At 27.0% G+C, this 23,969-nt stretch overlaps 1 protein-coding gene across 1 annotated transcript; it reads left to right on the forward strand.

Moving 5' to 3' along the window:
• The first annotated feature begins 130 nt into the window (after positions 1-130).
• Positions 131-22,129, forward strand: LOC107447380 (histone acetyltransferase KAT6B). Its single transcript, XM_016062280.5, has 8 exons — positions 131-1,067; positions 3,898-4,057; positions 7,348-7,463; positions 11,439-11,520; positions 14,712-14,786; positions 14,869-14,926; positions 17,699-17,813; positions 20,372-22,129. Exons 1-8 carry the CDS (start codon positions 510-512, stop codon positions 20,501-20,503), a joined length of 1,296 nt encoding a protein of 431 aa, XP_015917766.1. The 5' UTR covers positions 131-509; the 3' UTR covers positions 20,504-22,129.
• Positions 22,130-23,969: the final 1,840 nt, after the last annotated feature.

The raw sequence follows: 23,969 nt of genomic DNA on the forward strand, positions 1-23,969 counted from the left end.
TGTTATTATCTATGGGCTATCTTAACATATGATATAAGATACATTTACTGCTGAACTTTTTTATACTGAATTGAATCTGATGAAATTTTAGTTGTTAGGATTAATAGTTATGGCGTTATAAAGGCCTTTCACCTCAGAATCACTCGGTTAGTCACAGGCAGTGACTGGAATCAGCGTGATTCAATTACCCCGTTTACGACCGCCTGATTACGTCAGGAAACAACCTATTACAATATTAAGCAATGCTTCACTGGACAGAAACAAGTATATGACAACGTTCAACTGATAAATAGAAGGAACAAAGAGTAAAAGTAATCAGATTGGCGGTGTCATGTGCTAAACAATTTACTGTCAAATATTATTCCTGCAATATTTATGTCTCTTTTTGTGAGTTAGTGGAGTAAGAAAACTTCTAATAATGAAGTATTATTTTCTCCTTTGAAAAATTTGCTCATTTTGCATCTTTTATGATTGCAAAATCGTCCTACTGAATCTCACTCCGAACCGGAATGAGCGATACTAAGTGTGGAGGTTTAATATTAGATACTATAGATCAACTTAGAAAACGAAAAGCTAGACCAGATTTAGATAGAATTTGTCATATGCTGGAGCGAAAACATGGATTAAAAAGTCCAGCTGTTAACGAAGAATTGACAAGATTAGTGAATGAAGGCACTGTTGTGAAAGTCGACTACAAGGGAAATACTAGCTATCGTAACGCTGCTAAATGGGCCAAAACTAAAACGCAGTTTTATGGAAGTTTCTATAATTCTTCTGATATTTCATCTGTTGTGTTAGAAGCTGTTCGGGCGTTAACCTTGCAATCTAAAGATCAGCCACCAAAGAAAGCATCCATTCAAGACATCGAGCAATATCTGTTGAAAAGAGACTCGCAATCGAATTTGAATCTCGCTACCTTGCGAGCTATTTTGGAAAAAGAAGTTGAGAAACGAAATCTTCATCAGTTACCGAGTGGAGAATATGTACCAGTAAAAGTTCTCCCAGATTTTACAAGCATGGGCCGAAATTCTTCAGAGTTTAAAAAATATGATGGATCACCTAATAAGGTTCATATCATTTTATAAACTATTAAATTTAATGTCATTCTAACTAAAATACTTTTATTTTAAAATGTTTGTCATAGAGATAAATAAATATGTCAATTGCTAAAATACAATGATTTGAGGGTCATGTTTTACTCAACCATTTCAACTTTCATCTATCAAAAGGTACCTCAAGATTAATAGAATCGAGTTAACATATCTTATATACTAGTGAAATGATATTTAATATTTTGTGGTGGTAGTTATGCCACATAACTTCCCTTCCAGAATTTTATCTGTGATAGAATTCGATGAACGAATACAGGGTCCAGGTCAAATTTACTACCGTTTTGCGGTACCTTCACAAATTCAACTTAAGGAGAAACGGCAGTTTCACAAAATACTTTCTCTTAAAATTTTATTTTTGTATCCCGTAAGAAACGATAAATCCATATTTTTAACATTTTTGTGTTGATTTTTTAATATAATTTTTAATTTTCGCAAATTATGTCTAAATTTTCACAAAATAGGTACCTCTCAGAAAAACCTAGACGGACCCCAGGAACACCACTAGTTGATTTATGCTGTTTTTATATTTATATCATTTTTGTTTATTTATATCATTTTGCTCATTATTTTTTGTTTGCTTCATTTTTATTATTGTTATTATTTATTAATTTATTTGAGCACTGACTATTTATTTGAGAACTTAATCATTGACTATATCAACTTTCATATATCAAAAGGTACCGCAGGATAGAATCAAGTTAACATGTCTTATATTCTAGTGAATTGGTATTTAATATTTATAGTGGTAGTTACACCACAGGTTAAATAAATTTGATAACTTGTTAAAACTAATGTAATTGGTTTTAATATGGTTCGAAATTTTTATGTAGTCATAATAATAATAACAGAGCTCATTCTAGACAGGGTAAACAGGGCGCAGCACCCTGCTGCCCTTTTAGTCAAAAGAATCCAACCTGTTGCCCGTAAAGTAAATTAGTGCCCTGATGTAATAGATTCCATACCCTTTTTGCCCTTTCTTTCCTCAACTCTAAGTATTTGCCCTTCTTTATTTTCAACTCTTTTTATTTAGTTTGTCATTGCTGTCAATACATAGATTTATATGGGAAAGGAAAAATAGCCATCACATCCCCTTGTTGTACTTGTCTTTGAAAGTTTGCAGTTACTTCACTATCATTAAATCATAATTATAATTAATCATTTTAATTTTTAAATCATAACTACAGACACTTAAAAACATACATTTATTATTTTATTAATATATGCATGCATTTTAAACAAATTACTAAGCTAATTAGCTCATTAACTCAATATATATATGTTAATTTATTAATAAAAATTAGTAATTAATATGATTGCTTTGGTACTTTTAGTAAAGTAGAAAAAAAAATTTACAATGTTTTTTAATAGAATGTGTAAAGCCCATAGAAAGAAATTATTGCCTTTTTTGAATAATAATGCCCTTTTTTTTAAGCTTTTGCACCCTGCCCTTTTTTCTGCCTAGAATGAGCTCTGATAATAATTTTAATTATTTTATTTTGAGATACTATTTTTATAGAAAGCAGATCTTGTGATGTAGTGTACATCACAGTAAAACTACTGTATATTAGCAAGCAAAGTATTTTCCAACCAAGTTTTTTCTTTCTTATTTTGGAATTTGAATAGTTTAATATGGAATTATTAAAATCAATTCAGTCAACAATTTCAAAATTTTTTGTTATAAAGACTGAAAATATTATTTTATTTTGTTTTGCTGTTTTAATTATAGCTTGGGATTTTATCGGTGTTTCTTATAGATTTTTTTCCTTTATTGTCACTTTTTTTTTTCCTGTACGGTAAGAACCGATAATATAGAAAACTGTGATTTTCTATGTTTAGGAGCTAAAAAAAAATTTTTTTCTGTTTCTCTTTTGCTATTTTTACTTTTCTTTTTATCTGCGCTTTTATTACGATAAAGCATTTTTTGAAGAATGTTTCTATTGAACGCTATTCTTTTATTCTCACTTTAAAGTTAACTTAAGATATTTAATGTTAAATTTTGAATTTAAAAATTAAGAGCATTTTTTGTTTCGACTTCTAACTTTTTATTTTTCAAAGAAAACTTATGTTATAATGACGCAGAAATTAAGAGGGTTTCTAGTATACTTAATTTTTTTTTTCTTCACTTACTCTTAAAAATACAGATAGTGGAAAACTGAGATGTTCGGCTTAAAAAATTTTCTTTCAAAAACTAAGATCGATTTTAATTTTTTGTTTTGCTCTTATATATAATTTTTTGTATTTATGAACGTTTTTCTGATAGCACAGAATTTTTAAAAGTGTTTCTGATTGACTATGTTTCTTGTAGCAATTTATGGATACTTTTTTTGAGGGGTAAAATATTATTTTTAGCAGTAAAGTTTTATGAATTAAGGGGATTTTTTTTATCTCTTTCATTTTTTCAACTTGACAATTTCATTTTTTATAGCTGTTAGTTTTTTATTTATCTTAAATATTTCTGAAGGATAACTATTATAGTTTTTTACTTTTATCCTATTCCTTTTTTCCCATGACTAAAATACTAAACTTATTTATGTATTAAAAATACTTAAAAAAAAATTTTACAAAAAAATAATAAATGTTGCTATTTGTCAGCCGAATATTCAGACAAAATCACTATTTGTTGTTACATCTGTAATTTTTAAGCATGTTTTTAGCTTTTTATATTTTGTTTTCTTAAAATAAAATCTTCATGCAACATTTGAAATTATATTTGATTAATTCTTATAAATTTTAAACCAATGATATTTTTTTATTATAATGTAATGCATTTATTTATTGATTTCAGCGTTTAAAATCTGATTCTGACGCTGGCTGTCATGAGAACTCAAGTAATTCTAGTGAAGAATCTCAACCTAGTCGGTGTGAATTTTGCTCAATGACAGCTTATCCAAATAAGAAAGGGGAGCCTGAAGATTTGTTAGTATGTCGAGATTGTGGAACAAAAGGTTTGTTTTAGGTTGACTTATTCGTAACTATGCTTCCTGACTTATCCTTAGTCTGCTTACTAAATTATCAGTACACTTCAGTAATTTTTAAGCTTGGTTTTCTGATTTTTAGTTTCATGACTAAATTATTTTTATGCTTTAAGTTTGCATTAAGTATCAGTAGTTTCTTAATTACTAAGAAGCTAACAACAAATCTGTTTTAACAAATATTTATTTTAGGAACTTACTTATGTGTTGGGACTGGGCAATGCATCGAAAAATATCAATTTTATGCAATGATCATCGATACGATGTTAGAATTGGCATTCTTTTTTTACGAAGCATTGGAAATTATGATTTACCCGTTATGTGTTATATTTGTCTCGATCCATTATAGACATTGATATCTGCATGTGGCACAAAGAGCAGTTTTTAAAACAGTGTTTCAATGGTTTCAAGCGCCTAAAGAGTAATTCTCGCGGTTGGGCGTCTATGACCGCAAGCTTGCACAAAGAGCATTTTCTTCTGAGCATAAGTGAATTGTAATTACCGTGGCGATCGTTGTTTCTTTTCCCTGTGTTTCTTTCATTGTGACTCATCAAGTAGAGATATACACTGTCACAACGAATCCTGATAGTACTGGAATAATTAAGAATCGAAGCATTTTTGAATCTCTCAGTTATCAAAATCGTCCTACTGTGCAGGTTGTTCAGCTTCTTTTTTTTTTCAATGTGTTATGTCACTGATGTATTTTGTTACTGATGTAATTTATTGATTTTTAAAAAAAATATTTATATATATTCTTAGACAAATTTATAGCATTTTTTTATACATAATTTGTTAGGTAACTGAGGTCTGAGTTCATTATGAGAATATAGTTGCCTTAATCAATCATCACCCAAAAAATCTTTAAGAATTCAAAATCACACAATATCAAACGTGAAACATTCTGATGTATCAAAATATCACAATGTTAGAGTGACAATGCATCACAATACCAAAATCATTACATCTCCCAGTCCTCCTATCTGTATCCCCTATCTATTTATTAACTCTCTGGTGTCAATGTTTATGTTTCTTTTTCCTTCATCACTGGTGTAAGTGTTAAAAACGTACTTGTATTATGAAAACTATTCTTGCTTGAAAGAAGTCAGAGCAAGTGCTATATTATTTTATAAATGTACTAAATCAAAACTGTATTTATAATTGAAATGTGTACCAGTTAGATCTACTAACTGTTATTCATAAAGATGTCTTAAAAATATTGCATTTTACTTATGTATTTTTCAGTATTTTAAATAAACTAAATAATTTTCAAAGAGGACAAGTTTTCATTAAGAAACAAAAAACTATTATTTAGAGATGAGAAACTATTATTGAACTATTATTCAGATGAGAACATGAACATCGTATAATGTGCTGACGAATTTGCTAAAGCATGCTATTTTTGTATTTAATGTTATTCTAATTAAATCACATGTCTGATTTTAGTATCTTTTTGTTTTTTTTGGAAGCTTTTAACTCATGCCATAATTCTATTAATTCATCTGAAAGTTTATCCACCTAGCACAGTTCTTTTATTGAATAACTTTACGGAAACTAGTTTTCCTTTCGTTAAGATGACTTTGGAGCTGTCTGTTAAACAGTTGAATATGTTTTATTAAATAATCCAAATTTAGTATAACCAGTAAAATTCCTATGAAGTCTTTACTCCTTTTTCGATGTTTTGGCTTAATATAATTTATCTATTGACATACTCAAAATATGGTAAGTTTCAAATATACTACAAAATCAGGGTGGCCACCCACCTGGAAAACCTTGAAAACCTGGAATTATCAGGGAATTTTTTTATACTGGAAAAAACCTGGAAAAATCAGGGAATTTTAAAGAAAAGCTGGAAATTTTTCTTTGATAATTTTTTTAATTTCACTAATTTAAATTATTTACTAATTTTCTTAATTTAAATTATTTCATCCATTATACCCACTTTTTTTAAACGGAAATGTATCGCCAAACAGTTGAAATATCATCAACTTAGCTATACTTTGCTTGCATCAAAATTTGCTCCATTACAGCTCTGTTAAACTAGAATGCCACATAAAATTCTCACACAGTTGCTAAACGAATGTAGAAACCTTTGACTGCTATGGGACTGTGCAATTTAGACAAGATTCTGGTGGGGGTGGAAAAAGGGATTAGGATATTAGCTTCTTTTTTTAAAAAAATTCTCTCCTTGGGCTGAATCCATTTATGGCTCAACTTTGTTCCAATGCTTTGGTGGTAATTTTTTTTTCTATTTTGACAAAATGTTTTTGTATTTTTAACTTTATAAAATTCTCCAAAAATTAGTTGGTTATAATTTAATAATAGATTTTATATCGCAGTCTTTTTCTGAAAGCTTTTCTACTCCCAATCAAAGAAATCTGAATTATTTTTCTCAGCAAACCAACCAATCACACATTTTTTTACAATCGCTAACAGCAATGTTTGTCGACAAATCGTTACAATTGTTGCATTAGTGCTAATTTTTTCTATTTCATTTTAACCTTTTATAACATATTTTAATTTTAAAAAAATGTTTTTTTAAGAACCAACTATATATTTATATTTAATTTTACTCTTTTGTTGGTCAATATGATTTTTGATTCGATATTTTGTACCAAAACATTAAAAAATAAATTTTAAAAAATCTTGAAAATTGTCAAAATAAATTATTTTTTTCAAGATGATATGTTAAAAAAATAACATTTTGAATAAAATATTTTATAATATCGACACTTTTCTTGTACACATCCTATACTTTATATGAAAAAAGAAACAAAAACCTGGAAATTTTATGATTTTTATCTGGAAAACCTGGAAAAATCAGGGAAATTTGAAATCGGATTTGAGTGGCCACCCTGAAAATTTAATGGTATTAAAAGCTAAATTTAACTGTTGACACTTGGAACATACAAAGCCGAACTAGATCAGTAAACCTTTATGATCCATCAATTACTTGAGTATTCTTGTTGTTAATGGCAATTGGTGTTTTATCTTTTACTTGCAATTTTGCACAGGTATGCATCTAATTGCCAGATGTAACTATATAATTAATAAAGATTTGAAGGTAAGGTTGCTAGTTTCAGTGTGTCTGGCTTGGACATTTCTATTGAAAATTATTGTTTGATTTATCAAGCTTTATGCAAATAATTTTCTTCCTGTTTGTAATGTGAGTAATCAAGTCAAGTAATATGAAAAATGTTTTGCAATTGCTAGAGAAACCTATTTTTTCTGTTGTTCAAACTAAAAGTAAGATTTTCTACACCCAGCTCATCCTAGCTGCCTAGAGTATACTAAGTTATTGTATGAAGAATTCCCTCAGCCTCAAAACTGGCAGTGTCCAGATTGTAAAACATGCCATGTATGTGATGAAACAGGCACGGCTGTAAGTAAATTTTAAAATAATTTCTTACTGAGTTAAAATGTGGAAAGTTTCTCTAATTTTATTGCCTTGTTATTTTAAATAATAATGGAATTGCATGTGTTTTCTTCAAGTTTTTTTACTTAAAAGCTAAGAAAATGGGTTAATGAAAAAGGTACCGTATATTCCAACGTATAACGCGCACTTTTTATACAAAAAATAACATTGGAATCTGCGGGTGCGCGGTATAAGCCGAATATAAAAAATTATGGATTAAAAAAATTTAAATATAGAAAAATACTTTTATTTTAAAGAAATAACATACCTTTACCTATATACTTCATTGATTTTCGTTATTACATAAATAGTTCATTATATTTGTCTTCCACTATCAATTACAATTATTAAAAAAATTTTGTATTATAATTAAAAATTTTTTTGTATTATCTGTAAGGTGGGACCTAAACATGTCCCACTCTAAAAGGCTTTGTGGTTTTCTGACGCAACCAGGACGGATTTGCCAGATGTTTTTTACCCACAATTTAACACCATTTTTGTCCATCCAGAATCACATTATTGCTCCTTCAATTCAACCCTCACATACATGTCAAATTCAGTTCTTTTATTTTTGCAAAAGATTGGGAAAAATACTTTTTATTTACGATCTTGAAAGACGAGATATTGCACATGTACAATCCAAATTTTTGTGCGCGTTATACGAAGAGTATATTTTAAAATTTAAAAAAAGTAATTAGAAATTACGGGTGCGCGTTATGCGCCGGAATATACGGTATGTCAATTTTTTAATGTAACTGAATAAGTATTAAAAAAATTTCATGAAAATCATATTTCACTTTGGTATAAGAGAAATTTATTTTTTATAAAATTAAATAAATTAGGTTAGCAAATAGAAAAAGTTTGTAGCATTTTTAAAATTATTTAGTTAGTTTAAGGAAAATAAAGTAGGCTGTAAGTAAATTTTAAAATTATTAATTCTCTCTGAATTAAAACATAGAAAGTTCCCTAATTTTGTCTTGTTCTTTTAAATAATAGAATTGCATGTGTTTTCTTTAAGTTTTTTTTTTTTAAACTAAGAAAATGGGTTGATGAAAAAGGTATGTCGATTTTTTAATATAATTGAATAAATATTAAAAAATTAATGAAAATAGTATTTCACTTTGGTTTAGTAAGAGAAATGTATTTTTTACAAAATTAATAAATTGGATTAGCAAACGGAAAAAGTTTGTAGCATTTTTAAAATTATTTAGTTTATTTTTTAAAAAAAAAAGGGTTGAGTTGTTCTAAACAGAGTAAGTATGTGGTAGCCTATTTCAGGTAAAACCCTGGATAAATATATAAAGTTGTAATTGAGCGCATCTTTGTGACTGCAACTATCAATGTAGAAATATAGAGTTTCTATTCTTAAACTCCTTTTTTTATTGATAATTATTTTCATATTCTTGAAGATAACTTAAATATTTTTTTCCCTCTAAAATTATATCTTTTATTCTTTTCATTGAAAATAATACCTTATCTATAAGTAAAGACTTTCTCATTTCATCTTTTCTAATCTGCCATAATTTTTAAATTTTTTTTCAAACTCTTTTAAATTTTTTGCAGCTGTTTTATGGGATTCAAAGGGTGGTATGATGTGTGATTTAAATCATTAAGGACATTATTCTCAGTGTTTAAAGAAGAAGTATTTTTCCTAATAGTTCAAATTTTTTTCTTCTTTATCAATACTAATTGTTACTTGGTCTCTTACTATAAAAAATTGCTATAACTCTAAGTACAAGTAATTAAATTTAAAATGAAATCTTAATACAAATTTTAGATGCAAATAACAAAATGGCAAAATGTTTTAATATTGCTAATTAAATAAAAAAAACTGTTTGTCAAAATGTAAAGCATATTAAAAATATTAAACCAATATATAAGTTCACTTACACAAAATAAATATTTTCAGAAAAATCACACATTTTTGAAATATGTTAAGTTACTGATTGAGATATATTATTAGAGTATTTATAACATTGTGGGGCAAATATTTTATTTTAATTAATAATTCTTGATATTTCAAAAAAATAATTTTATTTTTTCGATTGGATAAAGTAAGACAATCAATCTATGAGGAATATAAAATGAATATATATATATATATATATATATATATATATATATATATATATATATATATATATATATATATATATATATATTACTGAATCAGTACATAGGTATTTAAATTGCATTCATTTTAATTCTTTAATAATTTTATTAATGAGTAATATTGTTAATGACATATGTTTAAAGAGGAAAATACTTGCCATATTTGTTAGTTCATTTAAATAAACACATTATTCTTTTATAAATTAAAATAAAGCAATTCATTATAGATATTTCTTTAAAACTAGCATTGCCAAACTAGCAATTCCACATGAGCGAAAAAATAAAAAATAATGAGCAATTTAAAATATAACCCTTATTAATTACACCCTTGAGTAATCCAAATTTTGTTAGAAAGCAAAATTTCAGAGAACAATTATTTTCCATCTTGCACAATGGTTCATAAAGAAAAATTTAATCTTAAAACAGCATTTATAGAATGAAAATTATCTAAAAAAAAATGGTTATAAAATTAAATCAATAAACCAACTGTTTCTCAGTTAGGAATACATTAAATCTGAATATGTATTACTGGGATATTTGTGGCCGATTGATTGGTGAAGGAATTTCAAAGTTGAGTTCTATGCCTGACAGTTATAATGTTCCATTGTAGTGGTGTTTCTGCAAATTATGCATGTGAGGTGGGAAAAGGCTATCTTATTTTTAAATCTTGAAATGTGGTTGCCAACTTGTATTAATAATGCAAATTTAAAAATTTTAGTCGTGTATTCAGGGCCGGATTAACATATAGGCACGTGCCTAGGGCCTACGAAAAACTTGGGAGAAAAAAATTTGTTGACAAAAATAATTTCGCTTTAAAAACAACAAGTGTATTTTGCACAAAATTATGAAGATACAAATAAAAATTTAATATTTTTCGGTAATAAATTATTTTGCTGAATCTTATGATATTACTTTCTTGCGATTTTTGGATTCAACAAAATCTTGTATTATGCTGTCGAATTCCAAACTACGCAAAATGTCGTATTCAATAGACATAAGTGCGAGCGATGCCAAACGATCTTGATTCATTGTTGAACGCAAATAATTTTTTATCAATTTTAATCTGGAGAAAGATCTTTCTCCTTCTGCATTTTATCCAAGAATCGACAAATATATTCTTAATGCAGTGTGAACGTTAGGAAAAGTATTCACAAGTTTATCTTTAACATAGTTATCGATCGAACTAATCATAATTGTATTATCGATATCAACTGCAATATCGGCAGTATGTTGGTATTGCAGATAAAGTTCGATAAACAAATTTGTAAATTAAAATCCATATTAATAAAAATGTTAAAAAAAATATGCAAGAAAGTTTTAGCATATATTTTGAAAACAAGGGAGGAGGGGAGGTCCCAAAAACGGCTATGCCTAGGGCCCACGAAAGGTATAATCCGACTCTGTGCCTAGGGCCTACGAAAGGTATAATCCGGCTCTGCGTGTATTGTATTATAAAGTTTCATTTTTGTATATCCTTTAAAGCCTTTTTAGAATTTGTTTCATCATTTTGTTTTAATAAAAAGGATCTTAAGTATAAGACATAAAACAATGAATAACTCTTTTATAAAAGTTAAAGAATTGCTATACATTTACTTGCAATGAATAAGATTTTAGTGCACAGTAAGCATCTATCTAATACGCACTATAAAGGATATCTACTTTATATATATTATAATCGCATAGAAACAAAAATTATACTCACTAGTTTTATTGCTCTTTTCATTTCCTTATATTTTATGATTTATAGTTTGCTTAATTTATCCATATGTTGCTTAATTTATTCATAAGTTTTGATTAATTAATATATGTTAGTGGTTGTTTTTATTTTAGGAAAACTTATTGACTTGCTTCATATGTTTTAAAGGCTATCATTTAAATTGCCATGATCCCATAGTGCCAAGTAAACCCACAGGTAAACATATTTAGATTGTCATTAATAAATTAAACATTATTTATTAATTTAAATTTATATAAAACCAAGTTTTTTAGCAATGTATTTGTCTATTGTGTTATTAATGTATTTCAATTAATTGTAAAATAATATATATGTTCTTCAAAATTTTACAGTTTAAAAGACTGCTAAAGTGGTTTTATCAAATGTAAATGAAATACAAATTAAATTTTTTTAAAATATTTTTTATTTAGAAAAAAAAATAATTAATATATTCTACATAGAGCTTGCTCTAATTTTTTTTCAATATATTATATATTATAAACATGGGTGCCACTCTTCAGTCCTGGGGACTGAAATCAGTCTTACGAAAAATCAATGGACTAATAAATTCTATAAATTTAATTAAATTTTCTTTCTTTTTTCATTAGAAATTTAAAAACATTTTTGATCAAAATAAAAAATATATCTTAATGAGAACATATGATATGGTAATGATGTCAGGACTTATATTTATCTTATTTTTGTCAGCTTCACTAAATCTTATTCTTAAAGCCTTGAGAAATGGGATTGATTGAACTTCCTCTACTTTGTAATTAAATTTGTACTACAGTTGGGAACAGATTATCCGGAACGATCGGGACCATCGCTATTCCGGATAACTGATTTTTCCGGTTTTCTGAATCACTACAAAAAGCCGTTTTTTTATTGTTAAACCCAACTAAAAAAATAATATTTGGAAATAATCTTAAAAAGAAGAAAAAACGAAGTAATACACTAATGATTATTTCCAAAATGATAGTGAGGTAAACATCTTTCCAAAAAGAAAGAAAAATCCTAAAATCTTATGAGGAAAAAAAAAATTTTTTTTTTTTAAATGGCGGGAAAATTTACGAATTTCGTTCCGGTTTTTTAGTTTTCTGATTTCTGGATAACGGGTTCTGTACTGTATTACTGAATCTAAATCTGCTAGAGTTTGCTTCCCCTACCCTAACATATTGTCATGCTGACCAAAGTTAAATCGAGATTTTTTTTTTTTAAAGGAAGGAAATTATAGCTCTGGAACAAAAGATAAGTGACAGTGAAGTGAAAAATAGAGATATAAATGGTTTCAGGTTGTACAGTAATAGTTGTAAAAAAAATATATACAAGGTTAGCTGTTATTTTCATTTTGTTTGTTAATATAACCTTAAAATAAAGAAAAACATTTTTAGAAAAAATAATCAAATGATTGATGTAGGCTATTATCAAGGAAAGGTAAATTTTGATATCAGTGAGTTATAAATTTCTGAAAGTTTGCTAAACAACGCTAGACAGTGTTATTTGGTCAAAAAATAAGTTCAGTCTTGAAATTGTTTTAGAGTGGCACCCCTGTATAAATAGATTTTGACGTCAAAAACTTGAGATAATAGTCATAATGCATGTAAAAAAAATTAAAGTACATTTAAAATATTGGATTCATATAAACTAATATGAAATGACATATAAATAAGTAATAAAATATGTTAATAAATAAACAATTATACAAAAGTATGTAATTGAGAATATTTATATTAAATAAGTTTTAAGCGGAAAAAAGAAGTTGCACTTAATATTCTTATTCTCTTTTATTGTTAATTTTATTTGAGAACTTTCTTTTAGGGATGCAAGGAATAGTGATTTATCCGAATGCTGAATATTCAGCTGCCGAATAGCAACCTTTCTTTTTTTAAATAAAAATCATTGATAAATATTAATGATTTATCTATATATGTATATAGTTAAGTATAAATAGTTTCATATATAAATAAGTTAAGTAATTATTGAAAAATAATCAAAACTTATTTATCCTATGAGGCAAAGTAAAAAAAAAAAAAACTATAATATAAATATTTAAGATAAATGAAAAACTGAGTAACCGCTATTTAAAAAAAATAAAGTGGTTAAGTTGAAGGAATAAAAAAATAATCCATAATAGTCTGTCATATACGCTTTGAAAAATGCAGTGCTGTCTTGAAAACACCCATAAAAAATGTTATTTACAAAAGCAAAACTGATAGAATAAAAATTTGTCTTAATTTTTTAAAGCTAAGCATCTCAGTTTTCCAATTACTCTATTTTTTTTTTTTTTTTTTTTAAGTCAAGAATAAAGCCTACTAGAGACCCTCTTAATTGCTGCACCATAATAGAAACGTTTATAAAAATAAATTTTTTTAAAAAAGAAAAAGCTAAACAGAAACCAAAACAAAAAATTTAAACATTAAAAATCTTAATTTGACTTTTCCATGTTGCCATATTTTTATCTGCCTTATACCAAGCAGAAAAAATTTTACAATAAAAGAATAAAGTCTATAAGAAACACTCTGTTAAAATGCTGCACTATTATCAGAACATAAAAACATCAAAAACAAAACAAAAAAATTTCACTTTTCCATTTGTCTTTCAGAACCTAAATTAACAAGTTTTGGAACTTAACAAATATGTGTAGAAACTATTTCTAATAACAGTAAAAAATACAATTTTAGATTATTCTTTATTAAATCTATTCAAATTTCCCAAAATAAAACTTTGTCGAATATTTGGCCAGACATTTAGCACAACATTCGGCCAAATAGTGGCCCAAATATTCATTACATCCCCACTTTCTTTTTAAGGAGTTTTAAATAGCCTCAAATCAATAATATAGGAAAATTATTATTTTCATTTTCCTACCATTAAAATAGAAATATTTTGTTTTTATAATTTTCAATACTCTGTAAAAACATTTAAAAATTTACTAAATAGGTATATTTTGTAAATTTTTAAATCTTTCAACTCAATCAAAGTTATAATATCGAAAAAGCATTAATTTTAAATATAACAAATCATAATTTGTTCTAATGACTTATCTCCCTTAAGATATATGGAATTTTTATATAAAATATTTAGTTATTATTGAAAAAGTATCAAAATTGAATTTATCTAGACATGATAAATTTAAAAAATAGATCGGTTACTAGAATTAATGCATAGTATAAAAATTTATTTAAGAAAAAAAAAAACTTGTCCACCAAAAGCTGATCACCTAAGTATTGCCCCGCATGGGATCAACTAACAAATTTCCCTAAAATAATTTTTTATACAAATCTTTAATCATTCATTGATTTTTGCTAGAAAACTTGGTCTAGATTTGTTTTAAATTTCATATCTATGTTAAGTTTCAATTTTTATCTCTTTTCCTTTACAAATTTTAGGTACTTGGTTGTGCTGTACATGTGATACATCTGTGGACAAAGAAAAACAAAAAATTAAGCCAAAAGTTATATCAAGTATGTCTTTAAATTCATTAGCCCGCTTTCTTCCTATGACTACTATTGTGTTGCTGCTAATTTAGTTTATTTTTATTTTCAGTTGAAGATTTAGAGGCCATGTCTGCTTTGCAGCCTTACAAAGAAGGTTTCCATAAAAGGCAAGTTAAAATGCATTTGTAATTTCAGAATTTTTTTTGTGTAACTTAGAACACATTATGAGGTTATTAATTATGTTTAAACAAAATACTATTTTTCAATATTTTGTCTCTGCTTAAATAAAAATAAATTTTATGGTGGAAATAAAAGTGAGTATTTGAGACACATTAGCATTTTTTATTTTTACATAAATATTTTTAAAATGAAAATAAATAAAATAAGTAAGTAAAATTGAAGCTGTTGAGTAATTTATTTTTTTAAACAAAGGTCAGGTTTTTAAACATAAGTCAGTTATCAGGTTTATGTATTGTTAAGTGTTCCAGAAATGTCTAAAATTAAAATTTCATGCAAAATAATTACACCAACTGGGCCATTTTCAGCCTAGCATATTTTAAAACAATTAATGCAATTTGTGAAAGAGTTAGAAAAGAAAAAAAATTCGATGTGACATCAATAATGTATCTTAAAAGTAAATTATCTATTTGAATAAGTAGTTAAATAAATTTAATTGAATTGCTATTTCAGTTAATTTTTACTTTTAAGTCCCTTACATTGACTAATGCCCCTCACTTGTAGAGGAATAACAAATTAGACATATATCTATTATTTATAAAACTAAACTAAACTCAGTGGCGGGACAGCCCATAGAGGGCCAAGGCCTACTGTACCTATCTCAGTTTTCTTGACCTTGGGCTGGAGCAGATGTTCCGGTCAGGTGATCAGCCGAACGCGAAACCCCCAGTGTTTAGTTCCCAAGCATGCTTGGTACTCATTTATCGACCCACTGAAGGGATGAAAGACTGAGTCAACCTTGCCGGGCTCGAGGAACGAACCAGGGACCTGTGGCACGACAGCGTGAAGCGCTACCACTCAGCCACCAGGCTTCTCTATTATTTATTGAATGTGTAAATTTAAAATTTGGTAAAAATTCATATACTAAATAAGGTATATAATATATTAAATTATGGTTTTCTGAACAAAATTTTAAATATTTACACAATTTTGTTTGCTTGTCTTTTAAAATTTTGTTATATTTTAATGAATAAATCTATTTTATGCTTTCATTTTGAAGTGTCAACTGCTGACTATTTTTATAGTACTTAATTTTATTTTAAAATAATTAATTCAACAAATAATAAAGCACCAGAGGGACAGTAGTGATATTTTTCATTGTCACCATTAACAATAAAGCTAATTACTGCATCCAATATGTTTAAAGTTTGGAGCAAAGTATAATTCATTATAGTCAACAGTGTGTTGTTTAATTTTATTAATGTTTAAAAAAATATTTTACAAATCATGTTTTACCCTTACTGAATGTAACAATCACTCTTATATTCCTAACAATCGCTCTTATAATCATTTGATAAAAAGAAGTGAAACAATGCAGTGCTTTAAAAGCAATCAAGTTCCATCAATCTAGAATCTTACTTAGGACCAATTATTATCTATTTGTGTTTTTTTTTCTTTTAAAAAAATTTAACAGTACAAAGTTATATTTATCTATTACAAAATGCTCACAATGTGGTCAGTTTCCTTCTGTTTCCTAGAATAAAGTTTTTTTTATGATTTCCTTCTTTATTTAAAAATAATTAATTAATAAATAAATGAATAATTCAATGAAAAAAAAATTAGCAGTGTTGAAAACAAAAGAACTGTTTCACTGTCAGAATTTCAATCTAACAGCCTAATAAAATATGGATGTTCTAAGTGTTTTTAAAAGGGTGACCCACCCTGCTTGCCCTTTCACGATGGTAAATGAACCCTCTTTGCCCTTTCTGTAAAAATGCTGTCCTTTTTTTTATTTATATAAAAATGTTCTTTTTATTAATTTAAGAAAGAGATTGCTGTAGAAGAAACCTGTAGCTTCAGATAGCCTGAAATTAATTTGCAATAGTTACGGCAACGTTAATATTGAATATTATTGTTTCTCATATTTATTTGAGCATTTTTAATTCAGTTTCAAAAGGAATTACTTTAGCTAAATATAATCAATATATTTAGCTAGATTAATGCCTTACAAAGTAGAAGGTGACCTTATTTTTGGAAAAGCGCCTTGCCCTTCTTTATTTCTAGGGAGATCTCTGAAAATAAATATATAAAAACAATTTCAATCTATTATAAAAAATATTTTTTTAAAATGTGGCATTGAAAAAAGAAATGTTTCCCTTATTGCATTTGGTGTCAATCCATTTTTAAATTAAAAACTCGAGAAATAAATAATTTTGTGCTGTTATCAATGATATTAAAAAAGGAGTAAAATTATCACAAATCTATTAGTTTTTGCCGCATTGCATTTCCTTATTGATTGTGAAAATATTAGTACCAAAAAAAAAAAAAAAAAAAAAAACTCTGACTTAATTGAACTAGATATTTAGATATTATTTGTTTTTAAACTAATTTTGATTGCCTCGGTCTGTTTCATAATTTTGAGAGTTTCTGAACTCTACTATGTAAACGTTGTCCTAAAGAAAATTGTATAAAATTACTAAAAAAGAAAAATCACCTCATTTGTTTTTAGTTTGTTTTATCATTCCTTTTGTTTCAGTTACAAATTCTTTAAAATGCAAAAAAATTTATTGTCTTGCACATTCTGTTCCAGTACACTCAAATACCTCTACAAAAATTGAATTTACCATAAGTTAGGGATGCAGCAATGGTAATTTAGTTAAATATTTGTTGTGTCTCTGTGATGTTAGTAATTAGAGGATACAGTCATAATAATGTAAAGATTTCAATTAAAATTGTAATTTTCATTATACTTTGTATTTCAGCCTGGAACAATATCCTGCATTAATTCCTGTTGCAAAAAAATGGTCCATTGAAAATGTTGAGACATTTTTCAGATTTATTGGATTTGAAGATGAAGCTCTTGCTTTTAGAGAGCAAGTAAGTTATGTTTTCTATCATTATATAGTATTCATTAACATTCAATTGAGAGTTTTGTTTATTATTTGAGTGCTGTGTAAATTGTGCATAAAAATATTCATGTATTTATTTTATTTATTTTCTTTAAGATTTTCTCCAGTAAATACTTTCGTTTAGTGTTCATATAAAAAATATCCGTGTTTCTATTTTAAAGTGTTTACCCTAGCAACTATGTAAATTTACTAAGAAGGAGATTTAATTTTGTATGTATTTAAAATAAGTGGATGAGAGGGAGAAAAATGTTTTTGCTAATAAGCAAGAATACTTTTATGCATTTAAATTGCTGTAGAAACCTATGGCATGTTGTTGGCAATTTTGCATTTTTCAAATTTGAAATAAATGTGAACTTTTGCTGTTCATCTATGTGTTGTAATTAGAAAAAAAAGAAAAGGACTTGGCATAAATGTAAGAGATTATACAATATTTACTTTCTTGATTCGATACTTGGTTGAATTTTATTATTTCTATTCTACTGCTGAGTTTTTTGAGTTTATTAATAATATTTTATCCTACTATGAGTTTTATTATAATTCTTATTTGCTGAAAATGTGTGAAATATACTAAACAATTATGTTGGAAATATTCTGAACTGTTTGACCTGCTACTTTTTCACATATCCACAAAATTTAGTTTTTTTTTTCCCCCTTCTTAAACCATCAGGATTAGACAATTTTAAAATTGCCAAAATAAATGATTGAAATATCTTATTCATTCTACCTGATTTTTTCCAAATTTTTTAATATAGTGAAGGAAAAAAAAGTTTATATTTTTTTTATCATGAAATTTTATTAGAGTTAGTAGTGATTCATTTACTATTTTTAAAAGCTGGGGATTACTAAATCTTGTACGATAGAAATTAATTGTTTCAGAAATTTGAATCGATAACTTTATGTAGCTCAGATTTCAATCCAATTAACATTTTAATAATTACAGAATTTTTAAAATACTCAGGAGTCGATCAAAAATATATATATATTTATATACAAATTCCCATATCAGAGTCTTTTATCGGACACTTTTTAACCATCAAAATGGGGGGGGGCTTCTTTTTTTTTAACATTTGCCACCTGTTAAAATATAGTCTGCAAGAATGAGAGTCCTCCGCTTTTATGCTTCTTTATGATTTTTACCAGATTTCCGATTTTTGTTCACTTTTAATCCGATTTCCTCTACAATCTAAAGAAAAGAAATAAGCTATCACGTAAACTAAATTCTGCATTTCACTTGCAACCAAAAAAAAAATGCCTATTTTTTTCTCATTATCGCCACAAATCACACACTCAATTTTAGAGTGCACAAAACTTGTGGAAATCTGTAACAAAAACACTACCACACAAACCACATTGTTGTTTGGAGTTGACATTAATTATCGTCTTTTTGTTATTTTTTTATTGAATAAGGATGTTTTGCTTATGTTAGACCTATTATCTGGAAAAAATCTATTTTCCAGCTTGCCAAAATCCTGACAATTCCATATATGGGATTTTCCACTGTGTTTGCATATATATATACAGATTTTTTTCTTTTTGTGTATTTTCTCTTTATTTAGAATTTCTGAAAACATCTACATACCTGACATGATATATATGCATCTGCAGATTCAGTTTAAGGCTGTTGTGTATTTAAAATTAATTTAGTATTGTATATATTTTATAAAGTGTAAATGTCTTTAAAAAAAGTACATAATTGGATATCTTATATCATTAAATTCATTGTGCTATTTATATACAGTAAAACTTCCTGTTGTGGAGACTCCTGAAATACGAACATATTTTTGATTCCCCGTTAATCTTCTATGAATGAACCATTATGTACATTCTCCTCAAAGTGAACACTCCCGTAACCAGAGGCGGACAGTCATTTTGCCCTGGAATGTTATGAGTCTGAATTTAATACAGCTGGGGCAAAAAAAAAAGAGAGCAGAAATATAATTTTTTAGGTATTCCTATAAATAAAACATTTATTCAGACACTTGATTGATAATTAATTGTAAATATATGAACTCCATAGGTTTTCGTGCCTTACAAGTAAGCATTGCTTTCTCTTTTTTTTCTCCTGCGAATTGCGCCATGTTACTTATCAAGTGATAGGTTGGTGTTAGAGGGTGTAAAGCTAATAATTGAAACCGACAAGGGACTACAAGCTCCTATTCGGTATCATATGACTAACTTGAATATTTGTGTTAATAGGAAAATTACATTAATTTATCTGTAGCTACATCCAGAATTATGTATTTGTATCAAACTTTTTAATCTATATCTAATCTAATATTTGTATGGAAAAAAATATTTTTTAAAGTTTATATAAATATCTTTATAGAGAGTTATTGTAGATTATTTAATTATTTCTATATCATTGAAAAGAATTTACAGTGTTAAACTTCATTATTAGGGTACCCTTCCTGTAAACTGACAACTCTCGTGGACAATTTTTTTGGTCCTAAGAGTGTCCGCTTAGGTTTCACTGCATATATATATATTTACAGTTGCACAAAGTTGAATTTATCATCTTTATTTCAGGAAATAGATGGTCTTTCCCTACTACTGATGAAAAGGAATGATGTTCTGACTGGATTAGGTATCAAACTTGGTCCTGCTCTTAAAATTTACAAGCATGTTTTGATGTTGCAGTCACGCATTGGAGATAATTAGTTCACCTGTTATAAAACTTCTTGTCATTCCTGAAACCCTAATGAGTATATCTATATTTGGAGGAAATTTAGTCAATTTTTTATTTCAAATTATTACTCCTCCTTGAGAAATACATACAGTTTTTGTTCCAATGACATGCATATTGATTTTCATTTCAATACTGGTAGCTTCAATGAAAGCCCGCCCCAAGCTCTCCCTTTCCGAAAAGTGTGTTACTCAGCAAGAGCATTATCTTTATAACTTAGGCACACATTTGAGCTAGTCGTGTTGCTTGATCCTCAGATCCTATGACCAGAATATCCTCTGCTACCATGCCATTGTCATTGCAGTGTATTTTGAGCAAGTTGACCACTTGTATAGTAGCAATTTGATAGTCCACTTACGCTAGTAGTCAACTTATAAAAGGGAAATTTGCTTGTTTTCACATGTTTAATGCTTAGTCATTAAGGTCAAGTTGGACTGAAGGTCGCTTAACTGGTTTCACAGTATCAAACTCTAGTGGTACCAAACCAAGCTGTACATTAAACTTTTGTTGACCATTGATGAGTTTGAAAAATATTCACTTAAATTTCCACTTAAAAAATTTCTTTTTCTCTCTTTGAAGGATCCTTCCATGGTGTTTAGATTCCCTTTTTTAGAAGAAGTTTTAATAATTAGTTTCACTTTTTTTCCTTTTCTTAGTTGTCTTTTAAAATGATTTTAAAAATCCTCATATTTAAATAAGAATTTCAGTCTGAATTATTTCTTTCCTAAATTTGCACATAATTGTATTAAAATAATTATATTAAGTCAAGATGTAATTTTCGCTGATGTAAGAAATCTTAAATAGGAAAAGTATGAACATGAATGTAAAACAAGGTTGCCAAAGATATGAGTTACGATACCAAACCAATATCAAAAATATTACAAAAAGTTCTTATAAAAAGTGATCAAATGCCAAAAAATATTTAAATATGAAAAAATACTAGTATTTTATATGTTATGAAAGATATAAAAATATATATATAATCTTTATAGACCGTACAACATCATGTAATGTAAGAAATGCATATAAAAAACCAATATCCCTGAATCTCAAAAATATCCTTAAAAAAAAAGAAGTCTGTAACAACCATAATAAATATTGCAAATATCAACAAGATCTGAGCTTTAATTAAATTACACATTGCCTACTTCATGTTTTAGTGTAAATGTAGAATATTTCCGATTGAAAGCCCACCATGATAAGAGATTACTGTAATTCTTTCAAGTGTTTATGTGTGTTAAAATCAAGAAGCTAATTCTCATACACTTTGCATGTATTAAATGATGGTCAAGCCTTTTACTACCACTGGTCATTGTTAAATAAAGAAAAGATACTGATTTTCTTTCTTTACAAAAAGTAATGCTTTTAAATATTATGATCTGTGTTTATATCTAAAGAGCTTGTGTCTGGCTTTTAATTTTGTTTCATTTTAAGTTGCCCATAGATAGCAATATAAGAAAACCTTACTCTGTATTGTAGATTTTAAATTGTAAATCATGTATATGATCTTTTAACTTTTATTTGTAGATATAAATAACATAAAATGTCGCATTCACAGAACATTGTTAAACTGATGTTTATTAAAGTTCTATTTACAAGAAGCCTGACTTTTTGTTCCTCTTGCCACTAGCTCAAAAATAAATGTATTCTGCTTTGGAAATTAAATCCTACTGAGGTGAAAATATTCACTTAAAGTTATGAGCCACTTGTGCTGCAAGCTTTTGATATCAGGTTATGCTATGATTGTGGGAAGTCAGTAAAAAAGATATTTTGCAGTAAAGTAATCGTATTTAGTAGATATTAAATGAGTTTAAATAAAATAGTAAGTACAAAAATCTAAAATTAAAAAAAAAAACTTCATACTCTTTTCTGTTCTTTTCTACTTGTTTGAAGTACATTGGCAAGCACTCCCACAGCATTACAGGCATTAGTCATATCCAAGTAAAAGATTATTATTTTATATATATATATATTTATCAAACCAGGTTTTACTGATTCAATAGTTGTATGTACGTCTCTCTTCATAAATGTGTTATTGATCACAAATATACTTTTTGAAATTAATTTTTTAACTAAAAGTATCTAAGTTAAAACTAACATTTGACATTTTTGTTTACTAACACAATGACACATGCATTTATAGGAAAATAGTCATTTAACTAGAGTGTGATTAAAACAAATATTCCTATTGCATAAATAAGCCTCTAAAATTAAATAGCTGATTAAAAAAATATTTTCTTCCCTTTATTTTTTTTTTATTTATTTATTAATTTATTTATTATTATTTATTTTATAATTCTGAAATAATGAACAACAATTGAACTTATAATTTTGCATATTAAGGTACAATGATATATTATATAAGTTCAGATAAAATCCAAGTTGCCCCTTTTTCCTTTGAATGAACTTGAATAATAAATTACTTAAGCAAGCAATTTGATGAGAAAAAGGATTTGAAATTAGATTTTTATTTCTTTTATCTTATGCTCTTAATATTTGGCATCATATAAATCTACTTAGAACAATATTTTAATAAATTGAATATCTCACTTTTTAGTTAATATTGTCAGAACTGCTGGGAGTTTAATTTGCTAAAAGAATTGTAGAATTCACATTGTTTCAATATGTAGGAGAAAAGTTGTTTAAAAAAAATTTCCTATTTATCCTGATGGCAAAAAAATATTAGATTTTAAATTGTAGAAATATCAGGTAATTGATCAAAGTTTTTTGATTTTCCTTATAGTGAGCCTGAAATAATGTGTACATGAATTTTTTATTATTTGACCAAAAGTTACTAGAATATTATACACATTGACGTTTCATTATTAACTTGTAAAAAAAATTTAATAAGCATATGACTTTTAAATTATTTGACCAAGAGTTATTAGAATATCATGCTCATTGGTGTATTGTTATTAACTTGTAAAAATAAATAAGAGAAAAATTTACATGTTACAATTTTTTGTGTTTTATATTGTTTGAAGCACAAAATCATTTGTGTACCAATTTTTTTGCTCTTGTGTGCAAGCTAATCAATGAAATTTATAAGTAACTTTGTTGGCGTATCTTGGGTGTGTCTACTGCATGATTTTAAATCATGATATACAGGTTAAGAAGCTATGTTTTAGGTTTTGCTATCTTTTATCATAGTTTTCGTATACTTTCTTGTTTTTATGCACTATAAATAATTGCAAGAAATTCGATATAGAAAAAAAAATTTGTACATACATTTTGTTATTTTTCAAAGTAATGTTTTTTTTTTTTTTTTTTCGAATTTTATAATTTACAAAAGCTAGTTGGGAGTTAAATTAAACATTCCGATTTTGTTTTTTAATATTACTGGACTTTAATTGAAAGGCTTTTAATAGTGACATTTTTTTTAATTAAGATTTCTGAAAGAAACTATCACATTTAACAACAGCATTAATTTATTCAATAGCA

This window comes from Parasteatoda tepidariorum, chromosome 10, assembly GCF_982258835.1.
Source record: "Parasteatoda tepidariorum strain Cologne lab strain chromosome 10, Ptep-v5.0, whole genome shotgun sequence".
NCBI lineage: Eukaryota > Metazoa > Arthropoda > Arachnida > Araneae > Theridiidae > Parasteatoda > Parasteatoda tepidariorum.

Coding starts and splice junctions, on each gene's coding strand:
- LOC107447380 (XM_016062280.5), top strand. CDS start 510: ATGAGCGATACTAAGTGTGGAGGTTTAATATTAGATACTATAGATCAA. Junction 4,058..7,347: donor TCGAGATTGTGGAACAAAAG/GTTTGTTTTAGG, acceptor TTCTACACCCAG/CTCATCCTAGCTGCCTAGAG. Junction 14,787..14,868: donor TAAGCCAAAAGTTATATCAA/GTATGTCTTTAA, acceptor TTTTATTTTCAG/TTGAAGATTTAGAGGCCATG.